The following is a 19822-nucleotide window of genomic DNA, read 5'->3' as shown; positions in this document are numbered from 1 at the left end:
CTGCTTTTGTCATTAACTAGTGTCTCAAATCTGTGTTTCTGATGTGCTCCATATATAACCAAAAAATCCCACTTAGACACTGAACTTATTCAGTGAGTTTTACGTCTTTTTTTTTTTCAGTACTTTTCTCTCTGCCTCTCTGTATCGGTGTCATTAGGAAAGGGTGTAATTTCAGAACCCTTGCATACTTGTTTTCTATTAGAAACTCTTGTTGCTTTTGGTTATCAAACATCGTCAGCCACTGCGGTAGGTAACTAGCAAGAACACAAGTAAACAATTATGGCCTCAGTCACTGCTGTAGGTAACCAGCAAGAACACAGTACACAATTATATCGTCAGCCTCTATGTTGCTCACCTATCTTGGTATCCTTGTCGATAAGTGGAACTGCCAATAATTATAGATAGATGTCCTTGTCATCACCGATTGTTTCTGCAAATTACCTATAATAATAGCCGACAACAACAATTTTTTTACCGCATTGTGAACTTCAGGTTAATGACAATTGTTTAAAGGGAAATTTAGTCACCAACAGTAAAGTGTTGTTGAAGACCCTAAATCCCTGTGAATGAGCAACTAATTGGTTTGTGAGGAGTGTATACCCTAGGGGTATCTAGCTGAGAAACTGTGTTGATAATTTCATTACGTAGCTCAGAAAAGCCCATGTAATCATCGTTATTTGTCTCGACTTCATTCTCAAATTGTTTTGGAAATGACTGCAGAGTTTTGGATATCAAGTTAACTTTAAGGTGAGGTTTGTTGACTAATGGGAAAATGTCAGCCGCCCTTTGGAATCTGCCATTCAGATGGGGAATTGTAGGACAAAATCACACGATATAAGATATTTTAGCATTGCAACCAGAGCCTGTTGAATAAATGATCTATATTAGAGAATTTTATACCTTTTAATAATTCTAATTTTGTCGTCATATTAATTGTATTTATTTTTTGTGCTTCAATTTTTATTATATGATTCTGTTTTGAATTTGTTTATCTAGAGAATGTAAGAGGCTATCCTTTTGATCTATAAGATGCTCATGTTTTATACTAATGTTGCCGCTTGATTATCATATTCTTGCAACTTTTACTTTACTTTCTACCACTGGTCTGGAGTGGGCCACAAGGAAATTAGATGTTCATCCTGTGGTTCAATATGTAATTAGGACCTCCACAAGAATGGCAGCACTTCAGACCATATCAATCTGCAAATTAAACCATATATATTGGACATGGCTTCTATTTTACGACTGCAGAGGCTGAAAGTTGTAATAGTTGAGTGAAGCAATGCTTCTTCCTTTCTTAAAAATGGAAGCCCTGGCTTACTTTGCTATGCTTTGTTTGTAGCCATCCGTGGTGCTTGGTTGTGTAATCTCATCCACCCCTTGCACTTACCTTGGCCTTCCTCTGTTCATTGGTTGTACTTGCAAAGATCTTTGGACTCCAATCATTGAGAAGATGGAATTATGACTTGCATCATGGAAGGGTCGTTTGCTTAGCAAGGCAGGAAGGTTGACTCTTTTGAAATCATGTATCACTGGCATTCCAAACCATTATCTATCCTTCATGCCTTGCCCAATTTCTGTTTGTCAGCAGCTTGATAAAATGAAGAAGCGCTTTCTTTGGAGAGGAAACAACCTTGACTTCAAGTACTATTTGGTCAATTGGGAGGAAGTTTGCCTCCCGAAGAATTTTGGAGGTCTCTGAATCCGGCTCTCCAAAGACATGAATCAAGCCTTGCTTCTTAAATGGATTTGGAGACTTAATTCATCTGTTCGAAACCTCTGGAAAAATATGGTGCTTTCAAAGCTCGACATTTCCTCAAAGTGGTGGACAAATGGGGGAAACATACGGAATTTATCTCCTATATGGAGGTCGCTCTATCTCTTAACTCCTACTTTCTCCGCGGCAGTCCGTTTCTATGCGGGAGATGGCCATCATATCAGATTCTGGGAAGATTGGTGGTTGGGTGATTTGCCTCTTCAGAATTTCAAGATTTAGGAATAGTACCATTGCTGAAGTTGCTGATAATGGGGGATGAAACATTCAGCCTCACCGTGGCCTATCTGAGTCAGAAGGTCTTGAAGCCAGTCGACTGTTGGACGCTTTGCAGCCAACCAGAATCCAAGCTAACAAATCAGACAAATTAATCTGGTGTCCAGATAAAAGTGGTTCTTCCTCTGTCTCCTCCGCTTATCTTGCTATTCGAGGAGAGATCACTCGGGGTCCCAAGCATGCAGTAGAATTCACATGGCGTCTTAGTGCCCCCCCAAAAATAAAATTCTTTATGTGGAGTACTTGTTGTAATAAGATTCTCTCTACTGACAACCTTAGAATTTGTGGCCAACCCGGAGTTGATCCCATATGCCCTTTCTGCCATGCAAAGGAAGAAACTGTTAGCCACCCGCTTCTTCGTGCCCTTTCTCTTGGGGGATTTGGAAGTCGATTCTTAGCAAAATTGGGCTCCAACTCTGCTTCCCTGAGGACTTGACAGCCACCTGTCGTATGCTTGTTGGGACTCCTATCCCTAGTCTTGTGAAATTGATGATCTCAGCTTTATCCGCATTCATCCCCTGGGGTCTTTGGTTTGAGCGAAATCAAAGAAGATTCAATGCTAAATTCAACACTCAAATAGAGTCATTGAAACCATCTCAGGCAATATTGCTACTTGGCTTCACTCTAGAAAGGCCTTCTCCCTTTTCTCAGGATCATCCATCAGAAATAATTGGAGAAGCCTAGCCCAGCTCCACATCTCCTCGAAGCCTCCTGTCATCTGCGAATGGACCCCGCCTATTGCTGGAGTCCTTAAGCTGAATTTTAATGGCTCTTCTCTTGGTAACCCTGGCTTAGCTGGTTTTGGTGGTGTGATCCGTGATTCTCTTGGGAACCAGATTGTCTCTTTCTCCGGGCCGCTTGGTATTGTAGACTTCACGACGGCGGAGCTTCAAAGCCTTTTTAATGGGCTTCGTGTTTTCGCAATTATTGCTCCAGCCCTGTCCTGATCGAAGGAGACTCTAAGGTGGTGATCAGTTGGTGCGAGAATGCTTTTACACCTCCGTGGCGCCATTGGGATGCCTTTTTTGAAATTTTGGATATTGTTAATCTCTTTGATTGTTTTTGGTCTCTCATTCCGAGATCAACGAATTTTGTGGCTGATACTCTAGCCAAGCAAGGAGCCTCCTTGCAATCTCTTGTTGTCAGGAGTTAGCTCCTTTCGTTCTCTTAATAAATTCATATTTCATAAAAAAAAAAAAAAAGCTTACTTAAAAAGTATAAAAAATCTAGAGAGAGAGAGAGAGTGAGAAAGAGGAGAGAAAAGAGGCACAAACTCTGAACGAGCTGTGTTGGGGGTTGTGCACGACCCCCAATGCTATTTATTAGGTTTTAAGTCCTAAATTATAGAAATAACAAAAATGCCCCTCTAACATAGAAAACACATATTCCCTTATACTCCCATTCTCCTCTTCCTATGAATATAAAAATTTGTACACAGACTAAATCAAACGTGTCGAACAAGGTAGTGCCATAATATAAAATATCCGATCATGTAAAATAACCAAAATACCCTTGAACTGATTTTCTCACACGACCTTTCTGCAGGTTGGAGTTCCTCAAGAGTGGTTTGATGAATTGGATAACCTAGCCTTCTCAAAAGATGGGATGGAAATGCCCATTGATAATGAAGAGAAATTCAAATGAAGATTCTGAAGATGAGAAAAGTGTGCATATTGATTGTGCAGTCAGTATCAGTCCAGGGACCAGTGAGGTATTAGTCTTTTACTCTTTTTTCTTTTCTGAATTTAGCAAGCATAGCCATGCCTTAAAGGGTTACCTTGATATTGGAATATTATTACTTATGCCTGACCTAAAGAACCTAGTTATTTTTCTGTTGCTAAGAGTTTATCCAAGTTGGTCTAGGGTACCATACCAGGGTGGTGGTCAAATCTGTCTGGCTTACTGTATCTCATGGTGCTCTCAATCAGAGATTTCTTGGTTGAGACTCGATGATCATCTAGGCTGAGACAAAATGATAAGTATTATTGGAAAATGTCGAAGCTCTGAAAAATAAGAAAAAAAATGCCTGAGACATTAGTACAGTAACGTAATTTTTTTGACAAATATAATAATGGAATTCTAAGTAGTTATTTCTCTTAAAAAAAGAAAAAAAGAAGTAAAATACATCCATTATGAGTTGAAAGCATGTGGTCTTTTGATTTGTTCTATTTCTTTGTTCATTTTAAAGTTTTAACAATACGTTGTTATCTACTGGTTTTGATCACTTGTAGGCCACATTTTTATCATTGATTTCAATTATGAGGTATCAACTGTGGGGTTCATTAGATTGAAACATTTTAATTGTAATTTTATTTTAATTTTTTGATCCAGACCTTGCATCATCTAATTTGAGATAACTTTATGGTTATTGCAGTTTGGATGACTTGAATGCATTCATTTCGTGTTTGGTAGTGATGTTTTTGTAAGGTCATATATTGTATCTTAAGAAATGATTTACTGAAGAAGTTCTTCTGTGAAAACCATGTAAGAGAACTTTTGGATATCATCATATAATGTTTTACTAAGTTAAGAGTTTCACAGTTTTCTGTAGATTAATGGACTGCTTTGAAACCAAGTTGTCTTTGATCTGTGTCAAACTGGCCAAATTAAAAATGTCTTTTCAGAGTCAGTTAGCAATTAACTTGCTTGCTGGATGTGCAAGATCTGGTTTTCGAATGATCCATAATTCTTGATTATTATATGGTTTTTTCTTTCAACCTTGGTTGTCATTGCAGTTACCTGAAAGAAAAAAGCAATTATTAGTAATGAGCTAGCCAAATGAGTAATTAGCTATTCGATAAATACCCATATACATATAAAAATATATATACACATATATAGATATAGGCTTAAGTTCTGCCAACCTTGCCTATACCCAACTTTTTTTTCCTTGGAAAGGTCAGGCCCCATATATTTAGCTGTCAAGGTAGGAATTTTATACATGCATTGCAGGCCTTGGATTCCTTATTGTTGTTATAGGCCTTCTATCATAATAACGAAAGCCTACTTCCCATCACTCGTTTTGGAGCATGAAATACTTGGTCTCGCTTTCTTGCAGGTGATAGTTTTTGCTGTACTTTATTTGAAGCTAGATGATGCAAATAATTGCCTTGATGAGAAGGTCTTAGAAATCGTGTTGGACGTCCTCTAAGTTGCTTCTGGAATCAGGAAGAGATTTGAAGAACCTCGTTTTCATGAAACCTATGCATTTGAGATTAAGGTTAGAATGTGGTGATCACCCTAAACCCAATAAGTTGCTTTTGTCATTAACTAGTTTCTCAAATCTGTGTTTCAGATGTGCTCCATACTTAACCAATAAATCCCACTTAGACACTGAACTTATTCAATGAGTTTCAGGTCTTTTTTTTCAGTACTTTTCTCTCCGCCTGTCTGTATCGGTGTCTTTAGCAAAGGGTGTAATTTCAGAACCCTTGCATAGTTGTTTTCTATTAGAAACTTTTGTTGCTTTTGGTGATCAAACATAGTCAGCCACTGCTGTTGGTAACTAGTAAGAACACAGTACACAATTATGGCGTCAGTCACTGCTGTAGGTAACTAGCAAGAATTACAAGGGTGGCTCGCTAAGTGGGTCGCCAGGGAAATGTCTTCGTTGAACCAAAAAAGTAGTGACTGTTAACAATAGAAGGTTGAAGATGAGTTCCACTAATGGAAATGATCAAAGTTTTTTTTTTTTTTTTTATCATTAAGATTCCACGACTAAAAATTCAACAACGACAATTAGAGTGTAAGGTAATTTTTGTGTGTGTTAGTGAGTACAATGGAAAGTATAGTAGAAATTGTTGAAGGAATTTATTAATAAAATAGTCTTATATATTTAAAATTTGTAAGATAGTTTAATTTAACTTTTCTATTAATAAGTGAAGATAGATTTTAACTTGACAATATTAAAATATAATTTAAAATTTTAAATAATAATTAATTAAACATTAAATTAAGATGATAAAAGTAAAATGATTAAACAAATCCTTAGTTTTATAATAACAAAATATTAATGAAATTATAAAATTTAAAATATCATATTTTTTATTTTTAAAAAGTAATTAAATATAATATAAAAATCATAAATTTAGAAAATTAAAAAAAAGAGGCTGTTTTATTATATAAATTTACTTTGATAGATTTAACTTTTATAAGATAGTTTTATATGACTAAACTAAAATATATTTTAAATATTTTTATAATAATAATTAATTAAACATTAAATTAAGATTAGAAAAGTAAAATGATTAAACAAATCCTTAGTTTTATAATATCCAAATTATAATCAAATTATTACTTTCGAAATATCTAATTTTTATATTTTAAATAGTAATTAAATATAATGTTAAAATAGTGAATTTAGATAATTAAAAAAAGAGTTTTATTATATAAGATTACATTTAACTTGGATAAGATTTTAACTTGTTTTAAATTAATAAATAATTAAAATTTATTTACTTTTAATAATTTATACAATAGAGTGTTAAGTTGAGGGGAGTGTGAGTGAGGTGTGGATAATACAGGTAAGAGCAACCGAAACGGTTAGAAGTCTGTTAGAATCATAATTAAAATTTAACTAACTCATGTTAGAATCATGAGTAGGGCGTGTGATTCTTCAATAAATACCAAGGGAACTCCTGTATTCCTCACTTTCTTCCGCCTGAGAGGAGATATCAGATATCAGAGAGAGTGAGATTGCTGATCGCTGCAATGTCTTCCGCAGTGGTTCTTGCTACCCCCATCCGCCCTACCGACTTATTCTTCGATGCCTACACCACCTCCATACCCGCACGACGATGCCCCGATCGCCCCCCCCACCTGGCCGTCACCGTCACCCGCATCGAGACGCTCTTCCTCGCTTCTCCTCCCGGCGGGACCCTCAACATGGAGAGCCGCTCCTTCCGCCTCGACTACGCCTCCCTCTCTTCCCGCTTCGGCTGGCGCCGCACCGTCGTCTCCGCCCTCTCTGGTTTCCAGCTGTGGCCCCAAGCCCTCCAACGCATTATGTCCGAGCTCCCCTCTTTCTCCACACCACCGGCTTCCACCGATACTCAGCTCCTTCTCCACCTGGATGTGCACCAGATGTCCGAAGAAGAAGAAGAACCGCAGGTCCCCACGGTTCGCAGCTTGAAGAGGGAGTTAGGTGCCCTTGAACCAGAAGTAGCGAAGAGAAAGAAAGTCGCCGTCGCTTAGTGTCGTCGTTTTTTTTTTCTTTTCTTGAGACCTTCTTTTGTAAGAATTAATGCAGTTAATATTAATACAATCACTCTTTTCTTTCTTTTTTTCTTTCTTTCTTCCACGTCGTCTGTAAGATTTCTTTCCTACGAATTAAAGCAGTTAAATATTAATACAATCATTCTTTTCTTTATATATCTTCTTCGTCTCTACGATTTCTTTCTTTCAACTTCTGTTGAATGAAACACCAGAGACCCAAGCAAGAACCCACCCCCGAAAACATCCCATTTACCGCCAAAAAAAAAACAAAAACAAAAACAAAAACGCAAAAGCAGCAGAAACTATAAACAACGGATATGGAGGACAATTTGGTAATTTCCTTTCTATTTTTCTTAGCGTATGACTGCTGTTCTTTGTTCATTTCGGAAGAGATCAAGTTTCGCAAGCGCCATTCGGACCTCATCGCAGGTAAGTCAGGTTGCCTATGGAATTGGATTCTTCTGGTCTTGAGTGCACTCATCGATTTGTTGTTATTCTTTGTGAAATTGCAACACAGTGTTCTATGTTCTTCTATACAAGTAGGGTTTTGAATCTTTCGATACAATGTTGGTGTTAACCGATTAGGGCTTTGGCAATGGTTGAAATTTTTTACTGAAAGATGCGTTGATCTTGCGCTGGTTGTTTTTTTTTTTTTTTTTTGGCGGTTCAGAAACTATAAACAACGGATGTAGTGTTTTAAATGTGATACTAGGTTTGGGAAGGGGTCGGTGGGGATTCGTTTTTGAGGAATGAGAGAGGGGTCCAATCTCTGTTTTTTGCTGGAAAAGTAGAAAAGAAGTAGCAGAGGAAGAAATAGAAACGAAAAAGCAAAAAAGAAAGATCAACTTTATGTTTTTTGGGGCTTCTCTTTCTCTTCATTTTGTTCCCTTCTCTGTTGGTTTTACACATGGTCTAGTAGCTTATCTGCCTGGTTCTCCCATAGCTTACTCTGCTTCTGTCATTAACTTGTTTCTCAAATCTGTGTTTAAGATGTGCTCCATATATAACCAATAAATCCCACTTAGACACTGAACTTATTCAGTGAGTTTTACGTCTTTTTTTTTCTGTACTTTTCTCTCTGCCTCTCTGTACCGGTGTCGTTCAGAAAGGGTGTAATTTCAGAACCCTTCCATACTTGTTTTCTATTAGAAACTCTTGTTGCTTTTGGTGATCAAACATAGTCAGCCACTGCCGTAGGTAACTAGCAAGAACACAGTACACAATTATGGCCTCAGTCACTGCTATAGGTAACCAGCAAGAACACAGTACACAATTATGACCTCAGCCTCTTTGTTGCTCACCTATCTTGGTATCCTTGTCGATAAATGGAACTGCCAATAATTATATATAGAGGTCCTTGTCATCACCGATTGTTTCTGCAAATTACCTATAATAATAGCCGACAACATCAATTTTTAACCGCATTGCGGACTTCTGCTTAATGACAATTGTTTAAAGGGAAATTTAGTCACCAACAGTAAAGTGTTGTTGAAGACCCTAAATCCCTGTGAATGAGCAACTAATTGGTTTGTGAGGAGTGTATACCCTAGGGGTATCTAACTGAGAAACTGTGTTGATCATTTCATTACGTAGCTCATACAAGCCCTTGTAATCATCGTTATGTGGCTCAACTTCATGCTCAAATTGTTTTGGAAATGACTGCAGAGTTTTGGATATCAAGTTAACTTTAAGGTGAGGTTTGTTGACTAATGGGAAAATGTCAGCTGCCGTTTGGAATCTGCCGTTCGGATGAGGAATTGTAGGACAAAATCACATGATATAAAATATTTTAGCATGGCAGCCAGAGCCTGTTCCATGAATGATCTATATGAGAGACTTTTGTACCTTTAATAATTCTAATTTTGTCGTCATATTAATTATATTTATTTTTGTGCTTCAATTTTTATTATATGATTCTGTTTTGATATGGAATCATTTACTGGGCCTTGGCACTAGATAAAGTCAGGGGAGAGCGAGCTTCTTGTAATTAATCACAGGTATTCCATGCTCAACATCTGTAAGTAAATACATCCTAAGACATCTTAAGCTTTATAACGTCTTTCATGTGGGTATTTTATTATCTTTATTTTCAGCTTTCAGACTTTATGGATTATGGATACTACCGCATGGCAAATCAAGGAAGTCATTCAAGGTTTGATTTTTAACTACGTAGCGAATTTACTTTGATCTAACTCTATATTTACTAAATCGGTGTTCCCCCTTTTAAGGATCTCTGAATATTATGGAGATCTGTGACCAGATTATTATGGAGAAACTGGACTTATTGAAGGAAATATCTACCATTCAGTTGCAGCAGAATGTTGATCCTGTTGATCCACTAAATAAGCTTCTATATACTGGTTTGATGTCATCTCTCACAACTTTTGGCAATAACATATTATTTTGTGATGCAGGTATCTTGTTTCTATTTGGATCTGTGACCATAATTATGTTTTAATGGTTGTATTCTCTATGCATGTTAACAAGCTTCTCAAAGGATTTTGAAATGTCTTAGAGGATCTAAAGACATCTCAACTTTTCAGTTAACAAACTTTGGGGCACTTGGTCTACCTTATTGGCTGGTATGCTCTCCAGAAAGTATTTTTGATAGGTAAATTACAAGTATCTACATGGTTGCTTTGTCATATTTTTTATGCTAGCTTGGTGTAGCATTTTATGAAATAGCAAGCTGTCTTTTTTCTTATTTGCAGTTTGTCTTTCTGCATTTAGGTGAATTAGATATGTTATAGATAAAACTTTGACCGATTTGTGTTGCTCTCACCTATATTTCAGTGGGAATTCATATGATGATAAGCCAAGGAACTATTTTGCTCAGCATTTCAATGTTCTGCCTGGTATTAAGCCTTACATCTTTCTATTGTTATTCTAAGTGTTCTTTCTATCATCCGCTCAAGTATTTGTTGAAGACTCTTTATAACTTGAATTTATGTATTACATGAAGCAGCCACTGACATTTCGTTGGACTTGTTCCACTGAAATGCAGGAAGATGTGACATTCAGTTGAGTGTTAAAATTCCGGAATGCACCAAACTTGAGCAACAGTTGCAAGAAGGTTCTTTCTGGAGTCAGGCAAGAGGATCTGCTGTTGAAATCACAGAATCAGAGGCAATTGCAACATCTTCGGAGAAGGTAAGCAACCTCAGGATTCATTGAATTGAACAAAGCCTATTAGAGATTTATTTTCCATAAAAAATGTATTAGTATCTTGAGAGCTTACTTTAAAAAGTATGACAAATCTAGAGAGAGAGAGAGAGAGAGAGGGAAGGCGAGAGAATGAGCAAGAGGAGAGAAAAGAGGCACAAAATCTGAACGAGCTGAGTTGGGGGTTGTGCACGACCCCCAATGCTATTTATTAGGTTTTAAGTCCTAAATTATAGAAATAACAAAAATGCCCCTCTTATATAGAAAACACCTATTCCCTTATACTCCCATTCTCCTCTTCTTATGAATATAAAAATTTGTACACAGATTAAATCAAACATGCTGAACAAGGTAGTGCCATAATATAAAATATCCGATCATATAAAATGACCAAAATACCCTTGAGCTGATTTTCTCACACGGCCACATAGCCTTTCTGCAGGTTGGAGTTGCTCAAGAGTGGTTTGATGAATTGGATAACCTAGCCTTCTCAAAAGATGGGATGGAAATACCCATTGATGATGAAGAGAGAAATTCAAATGAAGATTCTGAAGATGAGAAAAGTGTGCATATTGATTGTGCAGTCAATATCAGTCCAGGGACCAGTGAGGTATTAGTCTTTTACACTTTTTTTCTTTTCTGTGAAGTTTTCTTGTTTTACTCATTATTTCTGAATTTAGCAAGCATAGCCATGCCTTAAAAGGGTTACCTTTATATTGGAATATTATTACATATGCCTGACGTAAAGAACTTAGTTATTTTTCTGTTGCTAAGAGTTTATCCAAGTTGGTCTAGGGTACCTTATCAGGGTGGGTGGTCAAATCTGTCTGGGTTATTGTATCTCATGGTACTCTCAATCAGAGATTTCTTGGTTGAGACTCGATGATCATCTAGGCTGAGACAAAATCATAAGTATTATTGGAAAATGTTGAAGCTCTGAAAAATAAAAATAAAATGCCTGAGACGTTAGTACAATAACGTAATTCTTTTGACAAATATAATAATGGAATTCTAAGTAGTTATTTCTCTTAAAAAAAGAAAGAAAGAAGTAAAATACATCCATTATGAGTTGAAAGCACGTGGTCTTTTGATTTGTTCTATTTCTTTGTTCATTTTAAAGTTTTAACTATACGTTGTTATCTACTGGTTTTGATCACTTGTAGGCCACCGTTTTATCATTGATTTCAGTTTTGAGGTATCAACTGTGGGGTTCGTGAGATTGAAACATTTTAATTATTTACCACCATTTTAAAGCTCCTCAATGCTGGAATTATTTATGCTATTTCAGACAACTCATGGGTAAGTTCAGTGCAGGTTGTACCAAAAAGGGTGGAATGATGGTGGTGAAAAATGACAACAATGAGTTTATTCCTACAAGAACAATCACGGGTTGGCGTGTATGTATGGATTACCGCAAGTTGAACAAAGCAACAAGGAAGGATCATTTTCCACTTCCCTTCATTGATTAAATGTTGGATCAATTGGCCAGGTATTCCTATTATTGCTTTTTAGATGGTTATTTGGGGTATAACCTGATTGCCATAGCCCCTGAAGTTCAGGAGAAAACTACATTCATATGGCCCTATGAATTTTTTGCAGCAAGAATCTTTGTTCTGTTAAGAATGTCGTTTTCTTTGTTATGACCTAAATGACTAAAGTTAAAACAAAAAAGGGTATGGTATTTGTTTTTTTTACCCATTTATGAAAATGAGTAGTGTTAGGGCCCTTCCATGCATGCACCATCCATTTAATGCCTACATTTCCCTGCATGGAAGATCAAGCAGCATAACTAAGAGCTTGTCGTATCTCTTTAAAAGTTTAGTCAGAATGTTTGTAACCTGATTTTGCATTGTTTTGAAAATCTCAATGGACCTATCTGGACATCAGAAATGAATGACATGAGCTGGATTTATATGTTTGTTGGCTGCAAAATCTGGAGGGCCCAGTGGGTCAATCTGGTGGAGGTACTCTGTTAAGCCATGGACAAACTGCTGGTTCTGTGCTTTTCAACTTAAGTCATGTATTGACCCTCTTTTTGTTTTTTTTTTTTAGGTGAAGCTTTGTGATTAACCGACCTGAATATAGGAGACTCTCAGCAGACCTTAAGTCCTTATCACAGCAGGTGCAATGTGTTTCTAACACATCTTTTCATTCTAAATTCTTATCTCACGGTGGTGGAGATGTTTATCTCATTTATATTAAGTTGTTTCAGTGAGCTAACAGAATGTTTATCAAATAACTTTTGATTTTGAATGAACTGAATCTGTATTTTACTTGGAAAAGTCATTTTTAGGCACTCTCACTTTGTTGTGTATAGAATAGTCTTTCCAGGTAAAATGAAGGAAGCATGGTAAACTGTTAGTACTAACAGATTTATATTTCATGGCAGGTAGCCGTTGTTGATACTTAGTTGCCATCAACAGGTACTCTCTTCCTGATTCTCGTGACTTAGTTGATACTTGCAATTGACGTCAACAAGACCCGCTGTTGAAGTCCCAAGTGGGTTACAAGCACAGTGGTTGTACTAGAGTCCTTTCGAGTTTCTGTAATAAAGCAATCTTTGCTTGGCCTGTTTGAATTTTTTGCAGCAAGAACCTTTGTTCCGTTAAGAATGTTGTTTTCTTTGTTTTGACCTAAATTATTAAAGTAAAAACACAAAAGGGTATGGTATTTTTTTTTTATCCCTTTATGAAAATGAGTAGTGTTAGGGCCCTTCCATGAATGCACCATTCGTTAAATGCCGACATTTCCCTACATGGAAGATCAAGCAGCATAACTAAGAGCTCTGCTTATCTTGTTAAAAATTTAGTTAGAATGTTTGTAACCTGATTTTGCATTGTTTTGAAAAATCTCAATGGACCTATCTGGACATGAGCTTGATTTATGTGTTGGCTGCAAAATTTAGAGGGCCCAATGGGTCAATCCGGTTGAGGTACTCCAAACTACTGGTTATGTGCTTTTCAACATAAGTCATGTATTGATTTTTTTTTTTTTTTTTTTTTTTTGGGTGGGGGGGGGGGGGGGGGGGGTGAAGCATGGAGATTGATCGACCTGGAAATAGTGGACTCTCAGCAGACCTTAAGTCCTTATCTCATGGCGGTGGAGATGTTTATCTCATTTATGTTGAGTTGTTGCAGTGAGTTAATAGAATGTTCATCAAATAACTTTTGATTTTGAATGAAGTGAATTTGTATTTTACTTGGGGGGGTTAGTCAACAAAACGGATTTTTGAATTTCATATTCATCTCCAACATGATGTTCATGTAAGTCATCTACATGATCTTCATCTTTGCACTTGGTGTTAGTGTTGATGACTTCATGTGCACTGAAAAACAGTTTCAAGTGTTAGTATCCCAACTAAGAAAAACATAAAAAACAAGAGAATGCCTAACCCCTTACCGTACACTTAATTACAACACAATCCTTAGACCCCAAATTAGGTAAAACAACCATTAGTACTACACGAATAAGTTATTTAATGTATAATTAAATATATTAATATATTTATTAATTGAATTAGATATTTTATTGTACATTAATATGGTAATTATGTGAGCCAATGAAATACGCACACTACAAGTAATAAATAAATAACGTGATAAATTATTTTTTAATAATATAAGATATGTTTTAATATTAAAAACCACTAATTTAATACAATAATAAAAAAATAATTTAATAAATAAATTTATATTTATCAATAACTAATATATTTTATGTATTACTAATTAATAATATATCATCACAAAATTTAAAACCATTGGTTTAATTAATTATAGCAATGGGATAATTAAACCAAAATAATTTATCAAATATTTATTTTAATAATATTTTAATTATGACTATTAAATCACTATTTTAATATAGTAATAATAAAATAAATAAAAATAATTATTTTATAAATAAAAATTGTAAATTAGTGATTTTTTTACGATAGTTTAATTTTTCCTAACTTAGAAAAAATTAAACCATCGTCTTGCGCGTTGTCTTCCTCAGGGGCGAGCCAGCGGGCAACGACGACGGGCTAGCGGCGCTCCGACGGTACGTTGAGAGGGAGAAGAGAGGGTGGCTGAGATAGTAGAGAAGTCGGAAGACCGAGAGGCTCTACAACAGATGCTCGGCCTCCCGTGCTTTGCGACAGAGGTTGAGAGCGAGAGGAGAGGGAGGAAGGCCGACGGGGGGGAAGGAGAAGCAGTCGCCGAGGGAGGAAGGCCTCCCTCTCCTCCCCCTCTCGACCTCCCATACTTTGTGACGGAGGTCGAGAGGCAGAGGCCGTAGAGAGGGAGACCGGAGTGAGATGCCGAAGCCGAGAGAGGGAGTAGAGAGATGGATGCCGAAGCTGAGAGAGGGGGTGCAAGAACGAAATGAGAGAGGCGCTCGTTTCATGTACATGAATGCCGAAGCCGAGAGAGGGAGTAGAGAGATGGATGCCGAAGTTGAGAGAGGGGGTGCAAGAACGAAATAAGAGGGGCGCTCGTTTCATGTACATGAATGCCAAAATTGGGCCAAAAACACTTTTCATCGTTTACGCTTTGGACATGATCTCCTGAGTCATGTTAGTCATGTACATGACTTGAAGTCCGGCTCTCCACTAATGACCTCAGGACATGAACTGAGTAATGCGGCTGAAGTTCATGTCCTGAGTCAACTTGTCTAACCCCCCCTTGGAAAAGAGTTGGAAAAGTCATTCTTAGGCATTCACACTTGGTTGTGTATAGAATGGCTTTTCTAGATAAAATACAGGAAGCATAGTAAACTGTTTGTACTAACAAATTTACATTTCATGGCAAGTAGCCGTTGTTGATACTTAGGGGGGGTTACTCAACAAAACGGAAATTTGAAGTTCATCTTCATTTTCTGATTCAAATTCATTTCATTCATCTACATGAACTTTATATTCTAACTTGGTGTTAGTGTAGACGACTTCATGTGCACTAGAAAATAGTTTCCAGTATTAGTGCCCCAACATGAGAAAAATATAAAAAAACAAGAGAATTCCTAAACCCTAACAGTATACTTAATTAAAACATAATCCTTCAACCCCAAATTAGGTAAAACATGTATTATTACTACACAAATAAGTAATTTAATGTATAATTAAAATGTATTAATAACTCATTAATTGAATCAAATATTATATTTATTTAATGATTGCATTTTATTGTGCATTAATACAGTAATTACGTGAGCCTATGAAATACACACATGATTAATTATAAGTAATAAATAAATAACGTTATAGATAATAGAAACTAATGTAATAATTTTAATTATTAATTTATTAATAACATATGATATATTTTAACCTACAAAGGAATGATTTAATAGGAAAAATTGATCTAATCATAACTTTAACACACTATATATTTGTACATAATATTAAATAATAATATGCTTTCGTTAAATTTGAAACCATTGATTTTATTAAATAAAAAATGGTTTAATTAAACCAAAATAATTGATCAAATGCTTGATTTAACAATATCTTAATTACCACTATTAAATCACTAATATAATATACTAATTAAAAACTAAATATAATGAATAAATAAAGAATTATTTTATTAATAATAGAAGATGACTTTTTTACGTGGTATTAATTAATAATATATTTCTACAAAATTGAAAATAATTAATTGATCAAATGCATATTGTAACTATATTTTATTTACATGACATAAATATCTAGTTTAATAAAGTAATAAAATTTTAAAAAAATAATATATAAATAAATATACAACTTCATTAATAACGTAAGAAAGATTATTCTAATAACCAGTTCGTGACTTTAGTATTAAAGTCATCAAATTACAAGTTTAATACCAAAGAACAACACATGTTCAAAAGCAATAAGATACAATCATTAGTTATCATTCCACATACAAGTCGCTATGTCATCTCGAAATTGTGCGGCTCTTGTGGATTCTAATGCACGCTGCCTTCGAAAGCTTGTTGATCGGGTATCCTCTTCCACAAGACCATCCCTATCATCGCTGTCTGTATCATCTGATGCACCTAATTGGACCCCATCACCTCCTCCATCAAATTCGTCATCCGAATTATCATCTTCCAAATCAAATATATCATTGTAATCCTCTCCACGTATATAATTGTGCAATATGCAACATGCAATTATAATTTTTGTTTGCATCTTAAAAGAAAATGGAGGAGCGCCCTTCAACATTTGAAATCGAGCTTTTAAAGTACCAAAATTTCACTCAATAATATTCGGCAAAGATGAATGTCTTCAGATGAGTAGTTTTTTTTCATTCCTCGGAATATTATTTCCAAATTCTTGCATATGATACCGAGCTCCTCGATATGAAGCCAAAAACTCTAAACCCTAATCGAGAACCTTAAAAAAACCCTAATAAACCCTAAACCCTAAACACTAATTCCATAACTTAAAACCCTAAACCCTAGACCTTAAAAGCCCTAAACCCTAATTCCCGAACTTAAACAAAAAACTCTAGACCTCAAAAATCCTAAAAGCCCCAAACCCTAAACCCTATCACCCAATAAACCTAAATTGAAAAAAAATGAAAAAATCTAAACCCTAATTCCACAACCTAAACCCTAACAACACCATAAATCCTTAACCCTAAACACTTAACCCTTAAATAATGAGCACCAAACCCTAAAAACACTAAACCCTAACCCTAATCAAGAATTTAGACCCTAAACCATAATTCTAAATCCCACAACTATGCACAAATAACCCCAAATTAGGCATTGAAACTAAAATTAAATCAAATACAACACTAATTTAAGTGGAAAAAATTAGAGTTTAGTCATACCTTCTAAAATTTGGGGAAAACCGAAGCCGAAGGGTGAAATCGAAGCCAAATGGGGAAATTGATGCCAAATTGAAGTAGAAATTAAGAAATCGATGCCCCAATGTCAAAATCGAAGAAAATCGAAATCGAAATAGGGGAAATTGAACGAAATCGGAAGGTATCTTGGGGGAAAAGAGAATAGCAAGAGGGAGAAGGGAGTGGGAGGCCGAAACGGAGAAGGGACTGGGAGACCGTAGCCAGGTTCAGTTCGTTGGCTCGCGAGCCGGCTCGAGGTGAGTCGGGATTGGTATCGGGAGTGGCAGTGGGGGGGGGGGGGGGGGGGGGGAGGGATTTTCCTCCCCTCGTCATCGCCGAGCCCCTCCCGTCGGCTGTTGTCACCACCTCTACCACCGTCGACAGTTGATCGTCGGCCGCCTTTGTAGTCGTCCGTTCGATTTCTTCCTCTCCTCGTCGTCGCCTCTGTTTTCGTCGCAGTCGTCATCCACCACGACAGGTCCTCCTCGGTGCCGTAACCCCCTTCCCTTCACGTCGTCTCGACGGAAAACCAGATCCAGTAAGTTTAGGGGAGAAATTAGGGGAGAAATAATATCCCCCCTCCCTCGCACGAAGATGATTTCGCACGTGCGAAATCATAAAGTAAAAAAAAAAAAATTCCTTAAACTCTCCTTCCTCATAGCTCTTGAAAAAATTAAAAATAAATTTTATAGAAATAGGTTTCTATGAACTATTAGTGTCTCGTGTTTTTTTTTAAACATTTTTCTAATTGAAAATTCTTATTAAAATCATATAATTTTCTAAGTAAGATTTTTCTACCAAGATGGGGTAGAAAATTGTATAGAAAATTTTTGGATAAGTATTTAACAGTTGATGCAGTAATACTTATAGCATGAAGCAATTTTCATTGCAATTTTGTGTTTGACATTTTATTTGATTAAAATTTTATCGATAAGTATAATAATATATTAGATTGATTATTAATTTTTATTTATTTCCCTAGAAGAGGCAATAAAAGGTCCATTTAACTTTCCTAAGAAAATTTTAAATTATGTCTTTTAATTTTATAATAAATCACTAATAGTAATAAGATTTTATTTAAAGGTCTTTTTGGGAATATGTATCATAGAAAAATATTTCTAGTTTTTCCTAGAATATAAATTTCCATCCAGGGGCACTAAGGAGGCCATAGTAAATTTATGGCCAGAGTCAAAATTTACTAAACAAGCTAGACAACAATTCGAGTAAAAAAAATTAATATTGGTGTATTTTAATCCATTATTGAAATTAAATCATGAACATCCCCTATCATTCTTTTTTTTTAAATGTATACTTAATTTTATATATAATTTATTCGAAGTCAGCCCTACATGTGAGATCATAAACAAGGAAAAAAATAACTTTTTGTCCCTTCCTCATAGCTCTTGAAGAAATTGAAAAAATATTTTAATAGAAATACGTTTCTAGAGACTATTAGTGGTTTTTTCAATAAACGTTCAAAAGACATTTTTAGTAGAAATATAGGGACCATTAGTGCCTCATGTTTTTTTGAAAATATTTTTATAATTATAAATTCTTGTTAAAAAATCATATAATTTTCTAAGTAAGATTTTCTTGCCAAGATGGACGAGAAAATTGTATAGAAAAAATTTGAATAAGTATTTGACAGTTGATGATATAATACTTTTAGTATGAGGCAATTTTCATAGAAATTTTGCGTTTGACATTTTATTTGATTAAAAATTTATCGATAAGTATTGTAATATATTAGATTAATTATTAATTTTTATTTATTTCCTTAGAAAAGGCAATAAGAGGTCCATTTAACTTTCCTAAGAAAAATTTAAAATATTTCTTGTAATTTTCTAGTAAGTCTCTAATAGTAATAAGATTTTATTTAAAGGATTTATAGTTTTTATTTGGGTGATTGTAAATTGATAGTGATATTTCATTTAATTTTGTTGTGTTTGATTATTGTATGGCGTTTATTCATAATGTTATGCAATGTATGGAGTGTTTAGACTATTTTATGGAGTGTATGGAGTGTATAAACAATTTCATGGAGTGTTTATGGAATGTATAGACAATTTTATGGAGTGTTTATGGAGTGTTTATGGAGTGTTTAGACTATTGTATGGAGTGTATAGAGTGTATAAACAATTTCATGGAGTTTTTATGGAATGTATAGACAATTTAATGGAGTGTTTATAGAGTATTTATGCAAGTATTATATACATAGATTATGCTCAATTTTAAGTAGAGGTCATGCCGAATCTTATATATGTATTATATATATAGGTCATGCCCAATTTTATGTAAAATATATGCATAATTATATATAAAATTTATTATATATATATTTTTTAAAAAATTTTAACTGTATGTTGAAGCTCGAGCTAGGCTCGAACTTGGTTAAAATTTTTGGGCTCCAGCTCGATAAAAATTTTAGGCTCGAGACGAAGTTTGGCTCGAAGCTCGGCTCAAAATATTTAAATCAAACTCGACTCGAACATAGGCAAGTTCGGGCTCAACTCGGCTCGATGCCACCCATAGAGGGAGAAGCGAGCGGGAGGTTTAGAGGCAGAGCAAGTCCAAGATAGAGAGA

General features: G+C 35.4%; 1 protein-coding gene across 1 annotated transcript; it reads left to right on the top strand.

The window, feature by feature from the left end:
• The first annotated feature begins 7624 nt into the window (after window positions 1-7624).
• Window positions 7625-13083, top strand: LOC137963090 (uncharacterized). The gene is made up of 12 exons (XM_068810271.1): window positions 7625-7693; window positions 9221-9261; window positions 9358-9416; window positions 9493-9624; window positions 9752-9875; window positions 10058-10119; window positions 10269-10414; window positions 10869-11036; window positions 11741-11915; window positions 12314-12390; window positions 12479-12548; window positions 12816-13083. Exons 1-9 carry the CDS (start codon window positions 7625-7627, stop codon window positions 11762-11764), a joined length of 825 nt encoding a protein of 274 aa, XP_068666372.1. The 3' UTR covers window positions 11765-11915; window positions 12314-12390; window positions 12479-12548; window positions 12816-13083.
• The last annotated feature ends 6739 nt before the right edge of the window (window positions 13084-19822 follow it).

The sequence above is a fragment of the Aristolochia californica genome, unplaced genomic scaffold (genome assembly GCF_029961685.1).
Source record: "Aristolochia californica isolate CCGP_79_NKW_82.1479 unplaced genomic scaffold, dmAriCali1.0.hap1 SCAF_4, whole genome shotgun sequence".
In the NCBI taxonomy this organism is placed as follows: domain Eukaryota; kingdom Viridiplantae; phylum Streptophyta; class Magnoliopsida; order Piperales; family Aristolochiaceae; genus Aristolochia; species Aristolochia californica.
The sequence above is the reverse complement of the archived record's forward strand: the minus strand, read 5'-3'. Positions and strand labels throughout refer to the sequence as shown.

What these genes read in the sequence shown, in the direction of transcription:
- LOC137963090 (XM_068810271.1), top strand. Translation starts at nt 7,625, where the DNA reads ATGACTGCTGTTCTTTGTTCATTTCGGAAGAGATCAAGTTTCGCAAGC. An exon ending in AAATAAGCTTCTATATACTG is followed by an intron (nt 9,625 to 9,751) that starts GTTTGATGTCAT and finishes CATGTTAACAAG; the next exon opens with CTTCTCAAAGGATTTTGAAA. An exon ending in TCAGTCCAGGGACCAGTGAG is followed by an intron (nt 11,037 to 11,740) that starts GTATTAGTCTTT and finishes AGTTCAGTGCAG; the next exon opens with GTTGTACCAAAAAGGGTGGA.